The sequence below is a fragment of the Saccopteryx bilineata genome, chromosome 1 (genome assembly GCF_036850765.1).
Source record: "Saccopteryx bilineata isolate mSacBil1 chromosome 1, mSacBil1_pri_phased_curated, whole genome shotgun sequence".
NCBI lineage: Eukaryota > Metazoa > Chordata > Mammalia > Chiroptera > Emballonuridae > Saccopteryx > Saccopteryx bilineata.
This window is the reverse complement of record NC_089490.1, coordinates 91,563,436-91,579,919: the sequence shown is the minus strand read 5'-3', so window position 1 is coordinate 91,579,919 and position 16,484 is coordinate 91,563,436. Positions and strand designations below refer to the sequence as shown.

General features: G+C 40.6%; 1 protein-coding gene across 3 annotated transcripts in view; it reads left to right on the top strand.

The window, feature by feature from the left end:
- HMGXB4 (HMG-box containing 4) overlaps nucleotides 1–16,484 on the top strand; it is a 38,305-nt gene that overhangs the window by 11,024 nt on the left and 10,797 nt on the right. For all 3 annotated transcript variants that reach the window (XM_066259794.1, XM_066259802.1, XM_066259809.1), the window contains 4 exons: nucleotides 10,462–10,543; nucleotides 11,494–11,558; nucleotides 12,724–12,829; nucleotides 13,704–13,870. In XM_066259794.1, the coding sequence (XP_066115891.1) occupies nucleotides 10,462–10,543; nucleotides 11,494–11,558; nucleotides 12,724–12,829; nucleotides 13,704–13,870 (420 nt within the window). The remainder of the gene's footprint in view (nucleotides 1–10,461; nucleotides 10,544–11,493; nucleotides 11,559–12,723; nucleotides 12,830–13,703; nucleotides 13,871–16,484) is intronic.

Sequence of the window (16,484 nt, the reverse complement as noted above, 5' to 3'; positions counted from 1 at the left end):
GTTCTCTTGAGATTGCTTCCTTACTTCAAATGAGGTTACTTAGAGCAGGAGTCCCAAAACTACGGCCCGCAGGCCGCATGTGGCCCTCGAGGCCATTTATTCGCCCCGCTGCACATTGGAAAGGGCACCTCTTTCATTGGTGGTCAGTGAGAGGAGCATAGTTCCCAATGAAATACTGGTCAGTTTGTTGATTTAAATTTACTTGTTCATTATTTTAAATATTGTATTTGTTCCTGTTTTGTTTTTTTACTTTAAAATAAGATATGTGCAGTGTGCATAGGGATTTGTTCATAGTTTTTTTTATAGTCCAGTCCTCCAACGGTCTGAGGGACAGTGAACTAGCCCCCTGTGTAAAAAGTTTGGGGACCCCTGACTTAGACTAAATTAGGTGATACATGTAACACACTTGGCACAAGGCACGGCTCAGTAAATAGCTGTTGTTACTGTTGCTTTCATCCTAAATTCTTCAAAGGCACTAATTTAAAAATTCTTATTTTTAATCAGGGAGAGAGAGAGTAGTATCAACTCATTGTTCCACTTAATTGTACACTCATTGGTTGCTTCTCATATATGCCCTGACCAGATCAACCCCACCACCTCCGCACGCTAGGACAATGCTCTGTCTACCAAGACACCTGGCAAGGGCGTAGAAAACATCTTTAAAAAAATTTTTTTCCAACCACTCATTTCACATTAGACTAACACTTTTATGGCTTTGTTTTTGTTTTGCTTTCCTTTTTCATTTTTCTTTCTTTCTTCTTTTCTTTTCTCTCTTTTCTTTTATAGACAGAAACATTGATCTGTTTCTGTATATGCCCTGACCAGGGACCGAACCAGCAACCCTTGAGTGTCAGAACGATGCTCCAACCAACTGAGCCATCTGGCCAGTGCTGTTTTGCTTTGCTTTTTAATATAACACCTACCTTTTAGGAAGCAAACTCTGTGCCTATCTCACCTATTTGGAAAAGAGCTAAGAACCGAAGAAAACAGGATTTCCAAGGAGCAAAAGCCGATGTTGTAAAGCAAGTTTCTTACTGCTCCTGGGAGCTCTTCATGGTCTCTGGGGGATGATGGAACGTTGGCTAGGGAAGAATCCCGTGACCTCTCTGAGCCTGTTTGTAGAATAGTTATCTGTACTGCTCACAAAAATTAGGGGATATTTCAAAATGAATATGAAGCAATAAAAAGAAGCATTTCACTTTTTAAAACAAGAACATCAGAAAAGCAAATGACTAGTCAAAGCTGTTCAATTATGTAAATGAGATGCAAAACTAACTTTTATTTCATTGGTGAAAATGCACTATAAAAAAGGCTGAAAGTACTAGAGTATCAGCATGTTCCCTGATCCCCTAATTTTTTTTTAATTTTTTTTTTTGGACGGGGACAGAGAGAGAGTCAGGGACAGACAGACAAGAGAGAGAGATGAGAAGCACCAATTCTTTGTTGCGGCACCTCAGTTGTTCATTGATTGCTTTCTCATATGTGCCTTGACTGGGGGACTACAGCAGAGTGAGTGACCCATTGCTCAAGCTAGCAACCTTGCCCTCAAGCTAGCGACCATGGGGTCACATCTCTGATCCCACGCTCAAGCCAGAGACCCTGCGCTCAAACCGCATGAGCCCACACTGAAATCGGCAACCTGGGCGTTTCAAACCCGGGTTCTCCACATCCCAGTCCGATGTTCTATCCACTGCACCACCACCTGGTCAGGCTCTGATCCCCTAATTTTTGTGAGCAGTGTAGTTAGTACTTAGCTTCTGTACCTACAAGAGTGCTGTGAGAATCAGTTAATGCAAATAAGTACACTGTCACAACTTTTAACTGTCACAACTCTGTCTTTCTCACCGAATCAGTACATATTGATGATGGTGCGGCCATCGTGCCAGGCACTTGCCAGGTGCTGTGGACAAAGATGAATGAGACAGTGTCTGCTTTGGGTGCAGTGAGAGGGATTGGGAAGTGTGCAGTGTGCTGAGGGAGCGTGAGGTGAGCCTGGAAGTGTCAGAGGTTTCCTGCGGGGACTGTCATCGGAACTGCATCTTAAGGCCAAGTAGGAATTAAGGAAGCAGGTAGGCTGAGTAAAAATTGGTTAACTACAATAGTAATAGCTATACATACAGAGGCTTTACTCTGCAGAGTGTTCTCAACACTACACTAAGTTTTTTTCTATGGTATATTGGAAATTTTCACAAGAACCCAGTGAGGTATAGATAGTATCTCCATTTCACAAAAAGAAGGTCAGAGAAGTGAAATTACCTGCCCTTGCTGGGATGTACACCTGTTTAGTGGCAAAACAGGAATTTGAACCCAGGTTTTTCTGATTAAAGGATTCATTCTCTTTCCACTATACAGAAAAGGTACTGTTTAAATTATATTCAGTGGTGTATTATGAGAGAGAGCAGAACTATAGAGTTTATTTTTAAAAGATTTTCATTCAGAATGATTAAAATAAAAGCTTTGGTGTGAAAACTTTACTTTGGCACCCTTTCCTTTAGCCAGATCTGATTTAGGTATCTCGGTCCAGTTTGTTGACAAGAGCATCAGATGCTATAATCATTATGAATACAGGCTCCGAAGCCAGACTGAGTTCAGATGCTCGCCCTGCCACTCCCTAGATACATGACTGTGGGTCTCAACTTCTTTATCTTTAAAATGGCTGTAATGATGGCACTACCTAATAAGGTTGTTGCAAGGTTTAAGTTAATTTCTGTGGGTAAAGTTTTTATAATAGCGTTTTCTGTACAGTATTAATATTAATGAAGAGATAGGATCCTGTCATCAGCAAAAGAAAGCCAAGTTTTATTTTTAAGATTCCTAAGTTATGTTTGTCTAACCAACAGATATTTTAATCTTTAAAACACATTCTTAAACTAGACTCATGGATGGGCTTGAAGAGAGATTCCCATCAGATTCTCAGAGTTCTGAGATCCCAAAGAGTCAATTAAGCAGGACTGCTTTATAAAGAACATTTAGAAGTTGCTCCTTGAAAGATCTTGATACTATAACAAATGTCATCAAACAGTTAAAAGGATGTCCTGGCTGTAAAATTATAACATTGCAAGTCATTTGCTACAATTAATAAAAACTTATCCAAGCTTTCAAAATATTAACATTTTATTAAGTTAAAGGGGAGTCCATGTTATTCCATATATAACCACTGTGACTCATCTGCATGAGAAAGGAGTGGAAATACTGGCCTTGCATTTAGAATCATGAAGAGATGTTTTGTATGTGTAGAGATCATCCATTGTTTGTGTATTTGTAATTCCTAATTTAGAAAAATGTGCCCTGAAAAAATTTTAACCCTTTTTGAATTTCAAACATCAGGTACACAGACTGGAGCTGCATCTTGCACAAAGTTAGATTTTAAGATCAGCACATATGGTGAAAACTGTGGGTCAGAGTTTCCCTTGAAAATGCCCCACGGAGGCTCTACAATGAAGGCCAGCAGATTCTGAGTCCCAGCAGAATGTCTGCCCCATGCAGCTAGATTTTTCTGTATTCAGCACCAGATAAAGTCATTGGCATGTGTGCAGGAGCAGTAATTTTATCTTTTAAATAATGTTCGCTACAAACAGAATCAAACTTGGTTAGTAGGGAGACGCACACCCTGAGAGAAACTACAGGAAATCTCTGGGTAAAGCAGGTTTTGCAGAATCTCAGTCACACTCACTAAGGAATAGGTTCTTAAAGCAGAATCACCCAGAGTAATCAATCTATAGAATCTGTAGTGCATGTGCACGTGTTCCCCCCCAAACACACACACACACCAGTTAAATATAGAATCTAAGTAAATTCGGGGGGGAGGGGTAGTGCCATGCCATCGTGTCTTGTTAGAACACTTAACAGCATTGGGGGTTGTGAAGCTATTGCTAAAGTAATAAGGAAACGCAGTGCCCAGAGCTCTAATGTCTCCAAACAGGACTGGTTTTACTAGCAGAGCAGTAAACATAGGGCCTTTACTATTTAAATGAAATATTTAAAGTAAAGGCTTTGTTGCCGGTTTTCTTTGGTTTAGGTCAAATGATTTCACTTTGTCCTCCTTCACTAACATTTCTATGTGCAAAAAGGCTTGTATTAGCTTTTGGATGCCACAAGTTCTATTTTGAAAAAGACAGGGGGCTCTGGCCAGTTGGCTCAGTGATGGAGCATCAGCCTGGAATGTGGATGTCCTGGGTTCAGTTCCCGGTCAGGGCACACAGAAGAATCGACCACCTGCTTTCTCACCCCTCCCCTTTCTCTCTCTCTCTCTCTCTCTCTCTCTCTCTCTCTTTCTCTCTTCCTCTCCTTTAGCAATGGCTCAGTTGGCTTAAGCAAGTTGGCCTTGGGCACTGAAGATAGCTCCCTGGCCTCCGCCTCAGGCGCTAAAAAAATGGCTCCAGTTGCAACGGAGCTATGGCTCCAGATGGGACGAGCATTGCCCCCTAGTGGGCTTGCTGGCTGGATCCTGGTTGAGGCGCATGCAAGAATCTGTCTCTCTGCCTCCCCTCCTCTCACTACAATAAAAGAAAATAAAAAGACAGGGAATAGAAGAGAATTCATTGTACTTTTCTATTGTAGCAAAACAAGTTATTATAAACTTAGCAGTTTAAAACAGCATTTGTTTATTATCTCATAATTCTGTAGATCAGAAGTCCAGATAGCCTGACCAGGCGGTGGCGCAGTGGATAGAGCATTGGACTGGGATGCAGAAGGACCCAGGTTCGAGACCCCGAGGTCACCTGCTTGAGCGCAGGCTTATATGGTTTGAGCAAAGCTCACCAGCTTGGACCCAAGGTTTTTGGCTCGAGCAAGGGGTTACTCAGTCTGCTGAAGGCCCCCGGTCAAGGCACATATGAGAAAGCAATCAATGAACAACTAAGGTGTCGCAACGAAAAACTGATGATTGATGCTTCTCATCTCTCTCCATTCCTGTCTCTCTGTCCCTATCTATCCCTCTCTCTGACTGTCTCTCTGTCCCTGTTAAAAAAGAAAAAAATGTCCAGATAGGGTGCCCTGGGCTCTCTGCTCCGGCTCTCCCAAGACTGAGCTGGGGGTCCTCATCCATGCTCTCACTTAAGGCTAGCGGCTCTCTTCCAAGTTGGTGGCAGCTTATTCAGGTTGGTGGCAACATTCAGTTTCTTGCAAGTGTACAACTCAAGGTAGCTTGTTTTCTTCAAGTTCAAGGCCAGTAGGAGAGTGTCTGCTGTTTCATCTTATTTCCTTGAAGGGCTCATCTAATAAGGTCAGGCCCATGTAGGATAATCTCCTTTATGATTAACTAAGATTCAACTCACTAGGGACCTTAATTCCATCTGCAGAATCCCTTGTGCCATATAATGTAAAATAATCCTGGATGTCAATATCCCATCATATTCACAAGCCCTGCCCACGCTCAAGGGGAGGGCATTAGACAGGGTGTGTAAAACAGGAGGCGGAAATCTTGGGAGCCATCCTGGATTCCTCTCTACCATATAAATACTATTGAGTACCTACTGATGTGCCAAACACTGATTAATTCCCACCTTTCAGTAAAAATGGTATTATCCATTTTTGACCTATAGGGAAACTAAATCTCAGGGAAATGAAGTAATTTGTGTAACTAGTAGAGAGTATGATCAAGATGCTAACCTAGATCTGCTCACTCTATTTTGCCACTTCTCCCTCTTTTCCAGTTTATTTTGCTTTTCTCCAAGCCCTCTGTGGCCACCGTACCTTTGCTCTTGCTCTTTGTAGTCTGTTCTCTAAAACCCTAAAGTGCAACCTGACCATGCCACCTCCTGCTTCAAATACTTGAATCGACTACTTGAATCACTTCTGGGTAGAGTTCATTCTGTGATACAGAGGTTACAAGGCATCAGTCTATGGGCTCTGCTTGCAGCTAACATCTCTCACCCCTCTGTTTAAGGAGTGTTAGCACGTGCTGTTCCCTCCGCTGAGAACACTCCAGACCACTCTTGGTCTACCCAGCTTTCAGGTCTGGGTTAAATGTCATTTCCTCCTCCGGAGGCTTTTTTTGAGGTGCTCCTATTACATGTTCCTGTAGCAGCCAGTGCTTTCCCTAGAATATCATCACATTTTATTATCATGACATATTTATCTGTCTCTGTGTTGATTCTTGGCTATAGTCTCAATGTCTGGCAGATAGTGGACACTCTAATAAATATTTATCAATAAATGGATGGCAGCATACTTGATAGGTTACTTTTTTGTGTTACTGTTGAAATCTTTTCTTTTTAGTCTCAGCTTTTCCTTCTTTGCCATTGAAATACTTTTAATATCACATATCAGTAGAGCTCTCCACTTCTCATATGTTTTATTCAGGATCAAATAATTAAAGTAAAGCTGGGAAAAGACGGTGAGCCTTTAAACTCTAAATTTCTTGTATTTTCCACTATTTTGTACTGCTTAACTGCCTTAGAGAAGACCTGGGTTTTGAGCTCATCCCCTTAACTACTCACTATACCCAGTACTGGTAATAAATTCTAGTTTGTTTTCTAAATAATTGAATAAAGTCCTTTATAAAAGTTTTAAGGGAACATGCCTGACCTGTGGTGGCGCAGTGGATACAGCATCAGCCTGAAATGCTAAGGTCGTCAGCTGAGAACCCCAGGCTTGCCTGGTCAGGGCACATACAGGACGCAACTGCTAAGAGTTAATGCTTCCTGCTCCCCCACCCCCTTTCTCTCTTTTTCTCTCCTTTTCTCTCCTCTTTCTAAAATTAATAAGTAAAAATTTAAAAAAAAAGTTAAAAGAGAAACACTTTCTTCAGTATGTGGATTTATGTCTAATTTATTGGCCAGGAGTTGTGATTAATTTTAATTTTGTACAGTTTTCATTTTATGTTATAGCTGTAGGTAGCCTTGTAGAATAGGGAACATGAAACCTGTTACAGTATCATATCGTGTTTGAGAAGACATTGTTGAAACTCCTTGCAGGTTTAATAATATGACCAGATGAGCTATGAACTCTCTCAAGGATATACTCCTTTTATTCTCAGTATTTAGTAGTGAGATCGAGTCTACGGTTGAGAAAGATTTGGCTGTGTGTAGAGTTCCACAGCTTATTTTTTCATTACATGCTCCAATAACTGTCTGGTCTAAGGATAAGCTGTTTAAAAACGTTAGTTTAAATTTTTTGAAGTTGAATTTGTAACAAACATGTTACAATTTTTATATCCAAAGAAGTGCTCTCATTCAAAGCACTTACTTTGGAAGTTATCAGGAATGTTTCCATTTCTCAGAACAGTTTCAGAATTCTTTTATTTTTTTAATTACAGTTGACATACAATATTATGTTAGTTTAAGGTGTATAATATAGTAATTAGACATTTATATAACTTACCAAGTGATTCCCCCAGAGAAGTCTAGTACCCATCTGACACCATGCATAGTTGTTACAGTATTATTGACTATATTCCACTGTACTTGACATTCGTGACTGTTTTTTTTTAATTATTTATTTATTCATTTTAGAAAGGAGAGGGAGAGACAGTGAGAGAGAGAGGAGAGACAGAGAGAGAGTTTTAAGGGGGAAGGAGCAGGAAGCATCAACTCCCATATGTGCCTTGACCAGGCAAGCCCAGGGTTTCGAACTGGCAACCTCAGCATTTCCAGGTCAACGCTTCATCCACTGCGCCACCACAGGTCAGGCATGACTGTTTTCCTAACTAGCAATTTGTACTTCTTAATCCTTCCCTTTTTCACCTGTCCTCCAACCCCCTCCCGTTTATCACCCATCAAAAGTCAGAATCCCTTTGGAATTAAAGTCCAGAGTCATCACACAAACTTTTTTATTGTCCTCAGTCTCTACCAATCCCTGGCTTTTAAGGGTGGTTATTTTATGAAACAACATTAAGAACTAAGGTGAACAAAGTATACACTCAGGCTTAGTTTAAAACAAAAAGCAACTTATGTCAAGAGACAGGACTGTGTTGTTCCTTGGTTTTTGGTAATGAAATCTGACACCTAAGGCAAGCATGTTTCCAGTAACTTTTAAAGCACCAAATATTCATCATAACTGCAGGCCCAGAAAGCACTGTCCTGGAGGAGATGGGATGATCATCATATCTTGATGCTTATAGATGAAGTTTACAAGGAAAGTCATCCTGAGCACTTTTTAACTATCAGCTTCTTTTTGGAAGCAACATTCTTTCTTTGGCCCATAATACATGGCCCAAGCTAACCTAGGTGTTAAATTAATTCTGGTGTTAAAACTTAGTTGTAGGTTCCAAGCAAGTGACTGTTTTCTAAGTTTCCTTTCTCCCATTCTCAAATGAAAGGCATGGACAGATGCTATCTAATAAATCTTTTCAGGTAGGAAAATTTAACTTTTTCCCTCGGTCTATGAAGAGTTGTAAAAGTGAAATGCAGTGATGCATAATACAATATTTTGTTTTAAATATTCCCTCATTGAACTGGCTATTTCTTAAAAATCATGCTTTGCTCTTGGAATTGTCATAATACAGTGAAGAACAAACATGCTTCAAGTAGTAGAAAGCAGTTTGTTGAAGTGAAAGAGGTTCATCTTACATTGACTACCAAGAATAACTGAAGAATTGTCTTCAGTTATTTATTTATTTTACAGAGACAGAGCGAGAGTCAGAGAGAGGGATAGACAGGGACAGACAGGAACGCAGAGAGATGAGAAGCATCAGTCAACAGTTTTTTGTTGTGGCACTTTAGTTGTTCACTGATTGCTTTCTCGTATGTGCCTTGACCGTGGGGCTACAGCAGACCAAGTAACCTCTTGCTCAAGCCAGCAACCTTGGGTCCAAGCTGGTGAGCCTTGCTCAAACCAGATGAGCCCGCGCTCAAGCTGGCGACCTCGGGGTCTCGAACCTGGGTCCCCCGCATCCCAGTCCAACGCTCTATTCACTGTGCCACCACCTGGTCAGGCATCTTCAGTTATTTATTTACCTCACCTTGGACCATACGAATGTGAACAATAAAATAATCATAAACTACAAGTGACAGTAAAGGCAGGATCAGGATCAATTATAAGATTAGAAATCAAACGTAGACTGACTGTGGTGCTGCAGTGGATAGAGCGTCAACGTCGGACATTGGGGTCCCAGGTTAGAAATCCCATGGTTGCTGGCCTAAGCATGGGATCATCCAGCTTGAGCACAGGCTCGGTGGCTTGAAGTCTAAAGGTCGCTGGCTGAGCCCAAGGCCTCTAGCTTGAGCAAGGGGTCACTGATTCAGCTGGAGTCCCTCTGGTCCAAGCATGATGAGAAGCAATCATTGAAGAACTAAAGTGACACTACGAGTTGATATATCTGATCTCTATCCCTTCCTCCCTCCCTCTCTCTCTCTCTCTCTCTCTCTCTCTCTCTCTCCTCTCTTAAACGTAAGGAAGGAAGGAAAGAGAAAGAAAGAGAAGGAAGGAAGGGAAAAGGAGAAAGAAAATCAAATGTAGTGAAACAGGCCCTGTCCAGTTAGCTCAGTCAGAGCATTGTCCCAAAACACCAAGGTTGCAGGTTTGATCCCTGGTCAGGGCACATACAGGAAGCAACCAATGAATGCACAACTAAGTGGAACAACAAATGAATGCTTCTCTCTCTCTCTCTCTCTCTATCACTCACCCTCTTGCTCCTTTTCTCTCTCCCTCTTTTTCTCCCTCTCCAATCTTCTCCCTTCCTCTCTATCTCTAAAATCAATCAATAAAAAAATATTTTTAAAAACATAGAGGACAAGAAAGAACATAGATTTGGCTCTTGGCTTTCAAAGTTTAAAGGGAGATTAGCCGGACCAGGCGGTGGCGCAGTGGATAGAGCATCGGACTGGGATGCGGAAGGACCCAGGTTCGAGACCCCAAGGTCACCAGCTTGAGCGCGGGATCATCTGGCTTGAGCAAAAAGCTCACCACCTTGGACCCAAGGTCACTGGCTCCAGCAAGGAGTTACTCAGTCTGCTGAAGGCCCCCGGTCAAGGCACATATGAGAAAGCAATCAATGAATAACTAAGGTGTCGCAATGAAAAACTGATGATTGATGCTTCTCATCTCTCTCCATTCCTGACTGTCTGTCCTACCTATCCCTCTCTCTGACTATCTCTCTGTCCCTGTAAAAAAAAAAAAAAAAATGGAGATTATGTGGTGGTTATTTCAAAGATAAGAAAGGTGACGTTACAGGAAAAAGGTAAAGAATTATCTTAGCATTAGTTCTGAAAGAATAGATAACACGGATGGCATATAGGAAGAATGAGGGCTTTACAAGTAATTTTCACACAGTTGCAACAGACTGAAACATCTAAAAATAAGTTAGCATGTGTGCTTTACCTTCTAACAGTAAAGTTGATAGTCATCAACATGGATTAAATTAATTGCCCTGTTTGGGAAAGCTGGTCAGTAGTTTAGAACATTCTCCTTGATGAAAAAGTGTAGTATCTTTCCTACCTGTATTTTGTGAGAATAGATTCAGGTTTGCTCACCTTGTGTCGTAATCAAGTCCTCCCCTGTTCTGTTCTCATGTGGTACCAGCCAAAAAAGAAGAACATGTCAGCCTACCAGGTGTTCTGCAAAGAGTATCGTGTGACCATTGTGGCTGACCATCCAGGCATAGGTAAGAACATTCCTGATCTTTGTTTTTTTTACTTCTTATTCATGTCTCTGAAGCAGTACAGTTAATTCAGTCAGGAGGCTGCTTCTTCCCATAGAGTTAAAGAAACCCAAATCTCATATTTTTCCTCAGTTCTACAAGTCACTTTAAATTTTATCTTCTCTTGCCTCAACATAAAAACGATAAGTTTTTATTTATAGCTCTCAAATTGCTAAAATAGAAAACAGAGTAAAACTAAATGTTATAAAACCCAATATGTAAAGATGCAGTTGTTTATTTCCAGGATTTTACAGTTGACCTTTTTCTTAAACTGCTCTTGGCTGTGCAGCTGTGAGATGACTTACATCTATGAGAAGTTAGTGAGGGGAGAGAAACACAACACCACAGACCTCGGACAAGGCAGCTAACCTCTGTACATCTCATTTGCCTAAGATACAAAATCGCTTTTCCAGCCTCTCATCAGAGTTGTGAGCACACGTGAGGTACCGTGGAAGGTCAGAAAGTGCTGTAGAAAGCCCGACCTTGCCAGACCGCGGGAGGCAGCATACACTGGAGGCCTGCTGCTCAGCTGCCCCAGGGAGAGCCTTTGGTACTGAGCTCTCAGAAATTCAGTAAAATGCCAACATCTCATCAAATTTTATATCATCTTTTCCTTAACCTAGGTTGATAAGCTCTGTATTATGGGAATCAAATTAAAAGACATGGAAAGATGCTTAAGGAATAAATCTCTAGGGTAGATTTTGATTTGAGCATGTCTCCTGACAACCAAAATGGCCCGTTCCCTATGGAAAAGAACCAGGAAACTGGTGGGGTTTGGTGTGGTTTTCTGAAAGACTCTTGTGCTATTTAAAGCTGGTTTTCAAAGCTTTTTTCTAGTGTTTGCTCTCATCAGTCTTTGTTTTTGTTGACAGTTAAACCTGTATGTTATTGAGTGTTTTACTCTTTTATCTCAGATTTTGGGGAACTTAGTAAAAAACTGGCTGAGGTATGGAAGCAATTGCCAGAGAAGGACAAACTGGTAAGTGCACTTTCTTACAAACACCATTTTTTATTGTTTGATGCCTTCCAAAATGTGCGATTCTCCTATAGACTACCCAGCCAAAGAATACTGAAATCGTGGAAAATGACAAATCAGTGAAATGGTTTAGTAGAGGGCATTAACACCAGTTGGTGACCATTTACTCTAGGTAAGGATTTAGCTACAGGGAAGCTGTCTTTTCTAATCTCTTCTAATTCTTTTTTCTTTGCAGCAGCCTTATTTGAGCCAAAAGATGACCTAATTAAAGTAATTAAAGTGTGAAAAGAAAAATTCCCTTTACTACAAATAGTCAGCCATGGTCTAAGAAGTGAGGAAAGTCATTTAATAGTCACTGCAAATAATAGAAACATGAGACTTTGTTTACTAGGCAACCAAGTTCCAAACCATCATCCTCATCAACCACTACCAAATAATGCAACCCCACTGTGAAGAAGCTAATAAGACACTGATAAATAGTAATGTCTGTCTAAATCATAGTCACTTTCCAATTGGATAATGCGAAGGTGTTCTAGGAATTAGAATTACCATCTTGCTTTAAGGTATAGCTCACTGGGAGGAAAAAAAGGTGTACCTCATTGACCTTGGCCAGTTGGCTCAATAGAGCCAGAGGTTGCGAGTTTGATCCCTGGTCAGGGTTCGAGAAGCCATCAATGAGTTGATGCTTTCTCTCTCATTCTCTCTTCCTTTCTATCTGTCTCCCAAATCAATGAAAAAAGTAAGGTATATCTCATCTAGGCAAAACAACTAAAATATTTTTCACCCAGGTAGTTTGTCTTTAGTTTGTTTTCCATGTTACTGTTATCCTGCTATTGGTGTTGCCAACCAGCAGGTTAGAAGAAATACTTAAACCACATGGACATTATACTGAGCCAGATATTCACTCCATGGTTTTACATTTCCATCTTAGAGAGATCCAGAAGTCAATCTTGAGATCTGACCATTAGCGTTGAGGAATGTTCATAGTCCTTGACTAAGCTCTGGCCGCAGTCCCTGTCTGAAGTCTGCTCAGTAACCCTCAGCCTGAATATTAGCATCATTCTGCCCCCGCACTGCTCCCTTTCTTCTCTTCATCCTACTCTTCCATGACAGCTTTCACTTTTATTATTTTTCCTTTTTAATTTATTTTGCTCTAATTTGATTGCAGATTTGGAAGCAAAAAGCTCAGTATCTGCAACACAAACAGAACAAAGCAGAAGCTACAACTGTGAAAAGAAAAGCGTCCAGCTCAGAAAGTTCCATGAAAGTAAAAGGTACTGTAGTGGCTACACCCTCTCCTGCTTTCCTTCCTGAGAGCATGTAGACTGTGCTTCCTAACTGAGAAATTGGGAGAGCAGCCTATATTAGAAGCAGATCTCGATACCCAGGTACTAGTACTGATCATGATAGGTTGAGAAAGGCATTTAGAAAATATAAATTTGTAAAGGGGCCAAAGAATAAGTATTTCAGGCATTGCAAGCATATGTGCATTTTCTGTCCCTCTTCTTTGGTTTTCCCACAAAACCATTTAAAAATGTGAAATTGGCCCTGGCTGGTTGGCTCAGTGCTAGAGCATCGGCCTGGCGCGGGGAAGTCCCGAGTTTGAATCCCAGTCAGGGCTCACAGGAGAAGCCACTATCTGCTTCTCCACTCCTCCCCCTTCTCTCTTCTCTCTCTCCCCCTCTCTTCCTTTCTCCCCCCACCCTACTCTGCCCCTCTCTGCCTCCTGCAGCCATGGCTCAAATAGTTTTAGCAAGTTGGTCCTGGGCACTGAGGATGACTCTATGACCGGTCACTAAAATAGCTCAGGGCCTGAGCATGCTTCTCATCTCTCTCCGTTCCTGTCTGTCTGTCCCTGTCTATCCCTCTCTCTGACTCACTCTCTGTCTCTGTAAAAAATAAATAAATTAAAAAAAAATTATTTAAAAAAAATAAAAATAAAATAAATAAATAAAATGTGACATTATTTTTACCTCACAGGCCATAAAAGCACCAGTCACGGGTCATGGTTTTTTTCTGGGTCAGATTTGACCCACGGTCTGTAGTTCTGTGGATGCCTGGCATAGCTCAGAAACAGAAAATCAGGAAGGCTATTTTTGTGCTGTTCAAGGCCATAGCAAGCTTGATCTCTATTTTGTCTGTTCTCAGCTTCCTCTGCAGTACTGTCACCCCAAAAGAAGTCCCCACCTACCACCATGCTGTTACCAGCCTCACCAGCCAAAGCCCCTGAGACGGAGCCCATTGATGTTGCTGCTCATCTACAGCTGTTAGGAGAGTCCCTCAGCCTCATCGGACACCGCCTGCAAGAAACAGAGGTGAGCACAGCTGCAAGCAGCATGACTCCAGTGTCTGACAGAATTTGAATCCATTCACCTATTCCACCTGTATGCATTGAACAGCTGCTTTATGGTAGATTATGCCAGTGTCAGGATGTGGCGATAAAGAAGACATATGGTAATAGAAATATCTAGAGATTTGGAATCAAAGTTTGCAATAACATCATCCTGTTAAAATGACAGCCTGACCTGTTGTGGCACAGTAGATAAAGTGTTGACCTGAAATGCTAAGATCACTGGTCTGAAACCCTGGGCTTGCCTGGTCAAGGCACATATGGGAGTTGATGTTTTCTACTCCTGCCCCTCTCTTTCTCTCTCTCTTTCTCTTCTCCTCCCTCTAAAAATTAATTTTAAAAAAAGGTAAAAAGTGCCTGACCTGTGGTGGCGCAGTGGATAAATTGTCGACCTGGAAATGCTGAGGTTGCCGGTTCGAAACCCTGGGCTTGCCTGGTCAAGGCACATATGGGAGTTGATGCTTCCAGCTCCTCCCCTCTTCTCTCTCTCTGTCTCTCCTCTCTCTCTGTCTCTCCCTCTCTCCTGTCTAAAATGAATAAATAAAAAATAAAGAAAAAAAAAAAAAAAAAAAAAAAGGTAAAAAGAAACAGCAACACAAAAAAAAATTAGAATACCCTGTAACTTTTCCCCCCAAATTTATTAAGTTACAGTTGACATATAAACCTATAATTTCCATTTAATGCAGTAGAAAAACTGAGTTCAAATCTTATGTAAATTTTGATCACTTGTATTTCTAAGACAGGTTGAATATTTCTGCATGTTTCCAGCAAGATTTTGAATAGATGAGATGAGATGAGGTGGAGGATTACTTTTCTGAAAATAGGTAGCAAACAGGGAAATGGAGATTCTCCAGCTCTTCATTACTCAGGACTGTATTTGAACTATACAGTGCAGTGTGCCCTAGGGAGAGCTCTGTCCTTGTAAACTTCAAAATCACTTAACCTGGAAAGATGTCATGTTCCATTTCTATTACGATATTCAATTTCTACCGTATTGCCCCCTTGGCTAACTCAGTTGCCTAGTATTTCAGCTTTCCACTGGGTTCTAATAGAACATTTCAGCAAAGAAATCAGCCAAAGCTATTAAAGCCATTTTAAGCCAAAAAATTACTGTAGGACTATAGAGCCATTCATTTGCTTCAATATGGAAGTTGAATTATTATTCAACAAATAAAATGCCAGTGGTCAAAAGAGATGAAGTTGTATATAACTTATTTGGCTAGTTTAAAAAATTTAGCAGATATCACAATTTAGAAATTATCAATATAACAATAGTCTTGATATAACAAAACAACAAGTACTTTCATATAGGCTGATACTTTGAATGGATATAGCTCTTTCCAGAATAAAATATTCTGAAATCTTTAGTTATTTTTAATATTTAGGCATTCTTATGTTTCCTTAAAAATTAGAATTTAAGCCTGACCAGTGGTGGCACAATGGATAGAGCGTTAACTTGTTATGCTAAGGACACAGGTTCAAAACCCCGAGGTCACTGACTTGAGTGTGAGCTCACCAGCGTGAGCGCAGGATTGCCAGCTTGAGTGTGGGATCATCAACACGATCCCATGGTCACTGGCTTGAGCAAGGGGTCACTGGCTCAGCTGGAACCTCTCCCCCAGCCCCTGTCAAGACACATATGAGAAGCAATCAATGAACAACTAAAGTGTCACAACTATGAGTTGATGCTTTTCATCTCTCTCCCTTCCTATATTTCTTTCTCTCTTAAAAAAAAAAAAAAAAAGAATTTAAAATAATTTGTTTTAGGCACCATCCATTTTCCAGATTTATCTTCATATTGCCATTTAATTTAGCAAGTATTTGTTGAGTACAAGGCATTATTCCAAAACCGTGGAAATACAAGATGAGCAGTTTCCTTATTATTTCCTGTCCTCAGGAAACTTACAGTTTAATTGGAAAGAAAGAATAGGTAGATAATTAGCAAATTAAAAGAAGCCAGCTTCTGTGAACAGTTTCCCAAAACTGGGAATTTTACAGACTCTCTAGTCTCCGTTTTTTTAAATATAACTGTCTTATTGAGATGTAATGCGCATATCATAAAGTTCACTGTTTTAAAATATAGAATTTAGTGGATTTTATTTATTTATTTATTTATTTATTTATTTATTGTCCCATCACTCAAAGTCCAATTGTCTTCTATCACCTTCTAACTGGTTTTCTTTGTGCCCCTCCCCTCCCCCAACCTCCTCCCTCTCCTCTGCCCCACCCTGTAACCCCCAACTCTTGTCCATGTCTCTGAGTCTCATTTTTATGTCCCACCTATGTATGGAATCATATAGTTCTTAGTTTTTTCTGATTTACTTATTTCGCTCAGTATAATGTTATCAAGGTCCATTCATGTTGTTGTAAATGATCCGATGCCATCATTTCTTATGGCTGAGTAGTATTCCATAGTATATATGTACCAAAGCTTTTTAATCTACTTGTCCACTGACGGACACTTGGGCTGTTTCCAGATCTTCACTATTGTGAACAATGCTGCCATAAATATGGGGGTGCATTTCTTCTTTTCAAACACTGCTATGGTGTTCTTGGGGTATATTCCTAACAGTGGTACA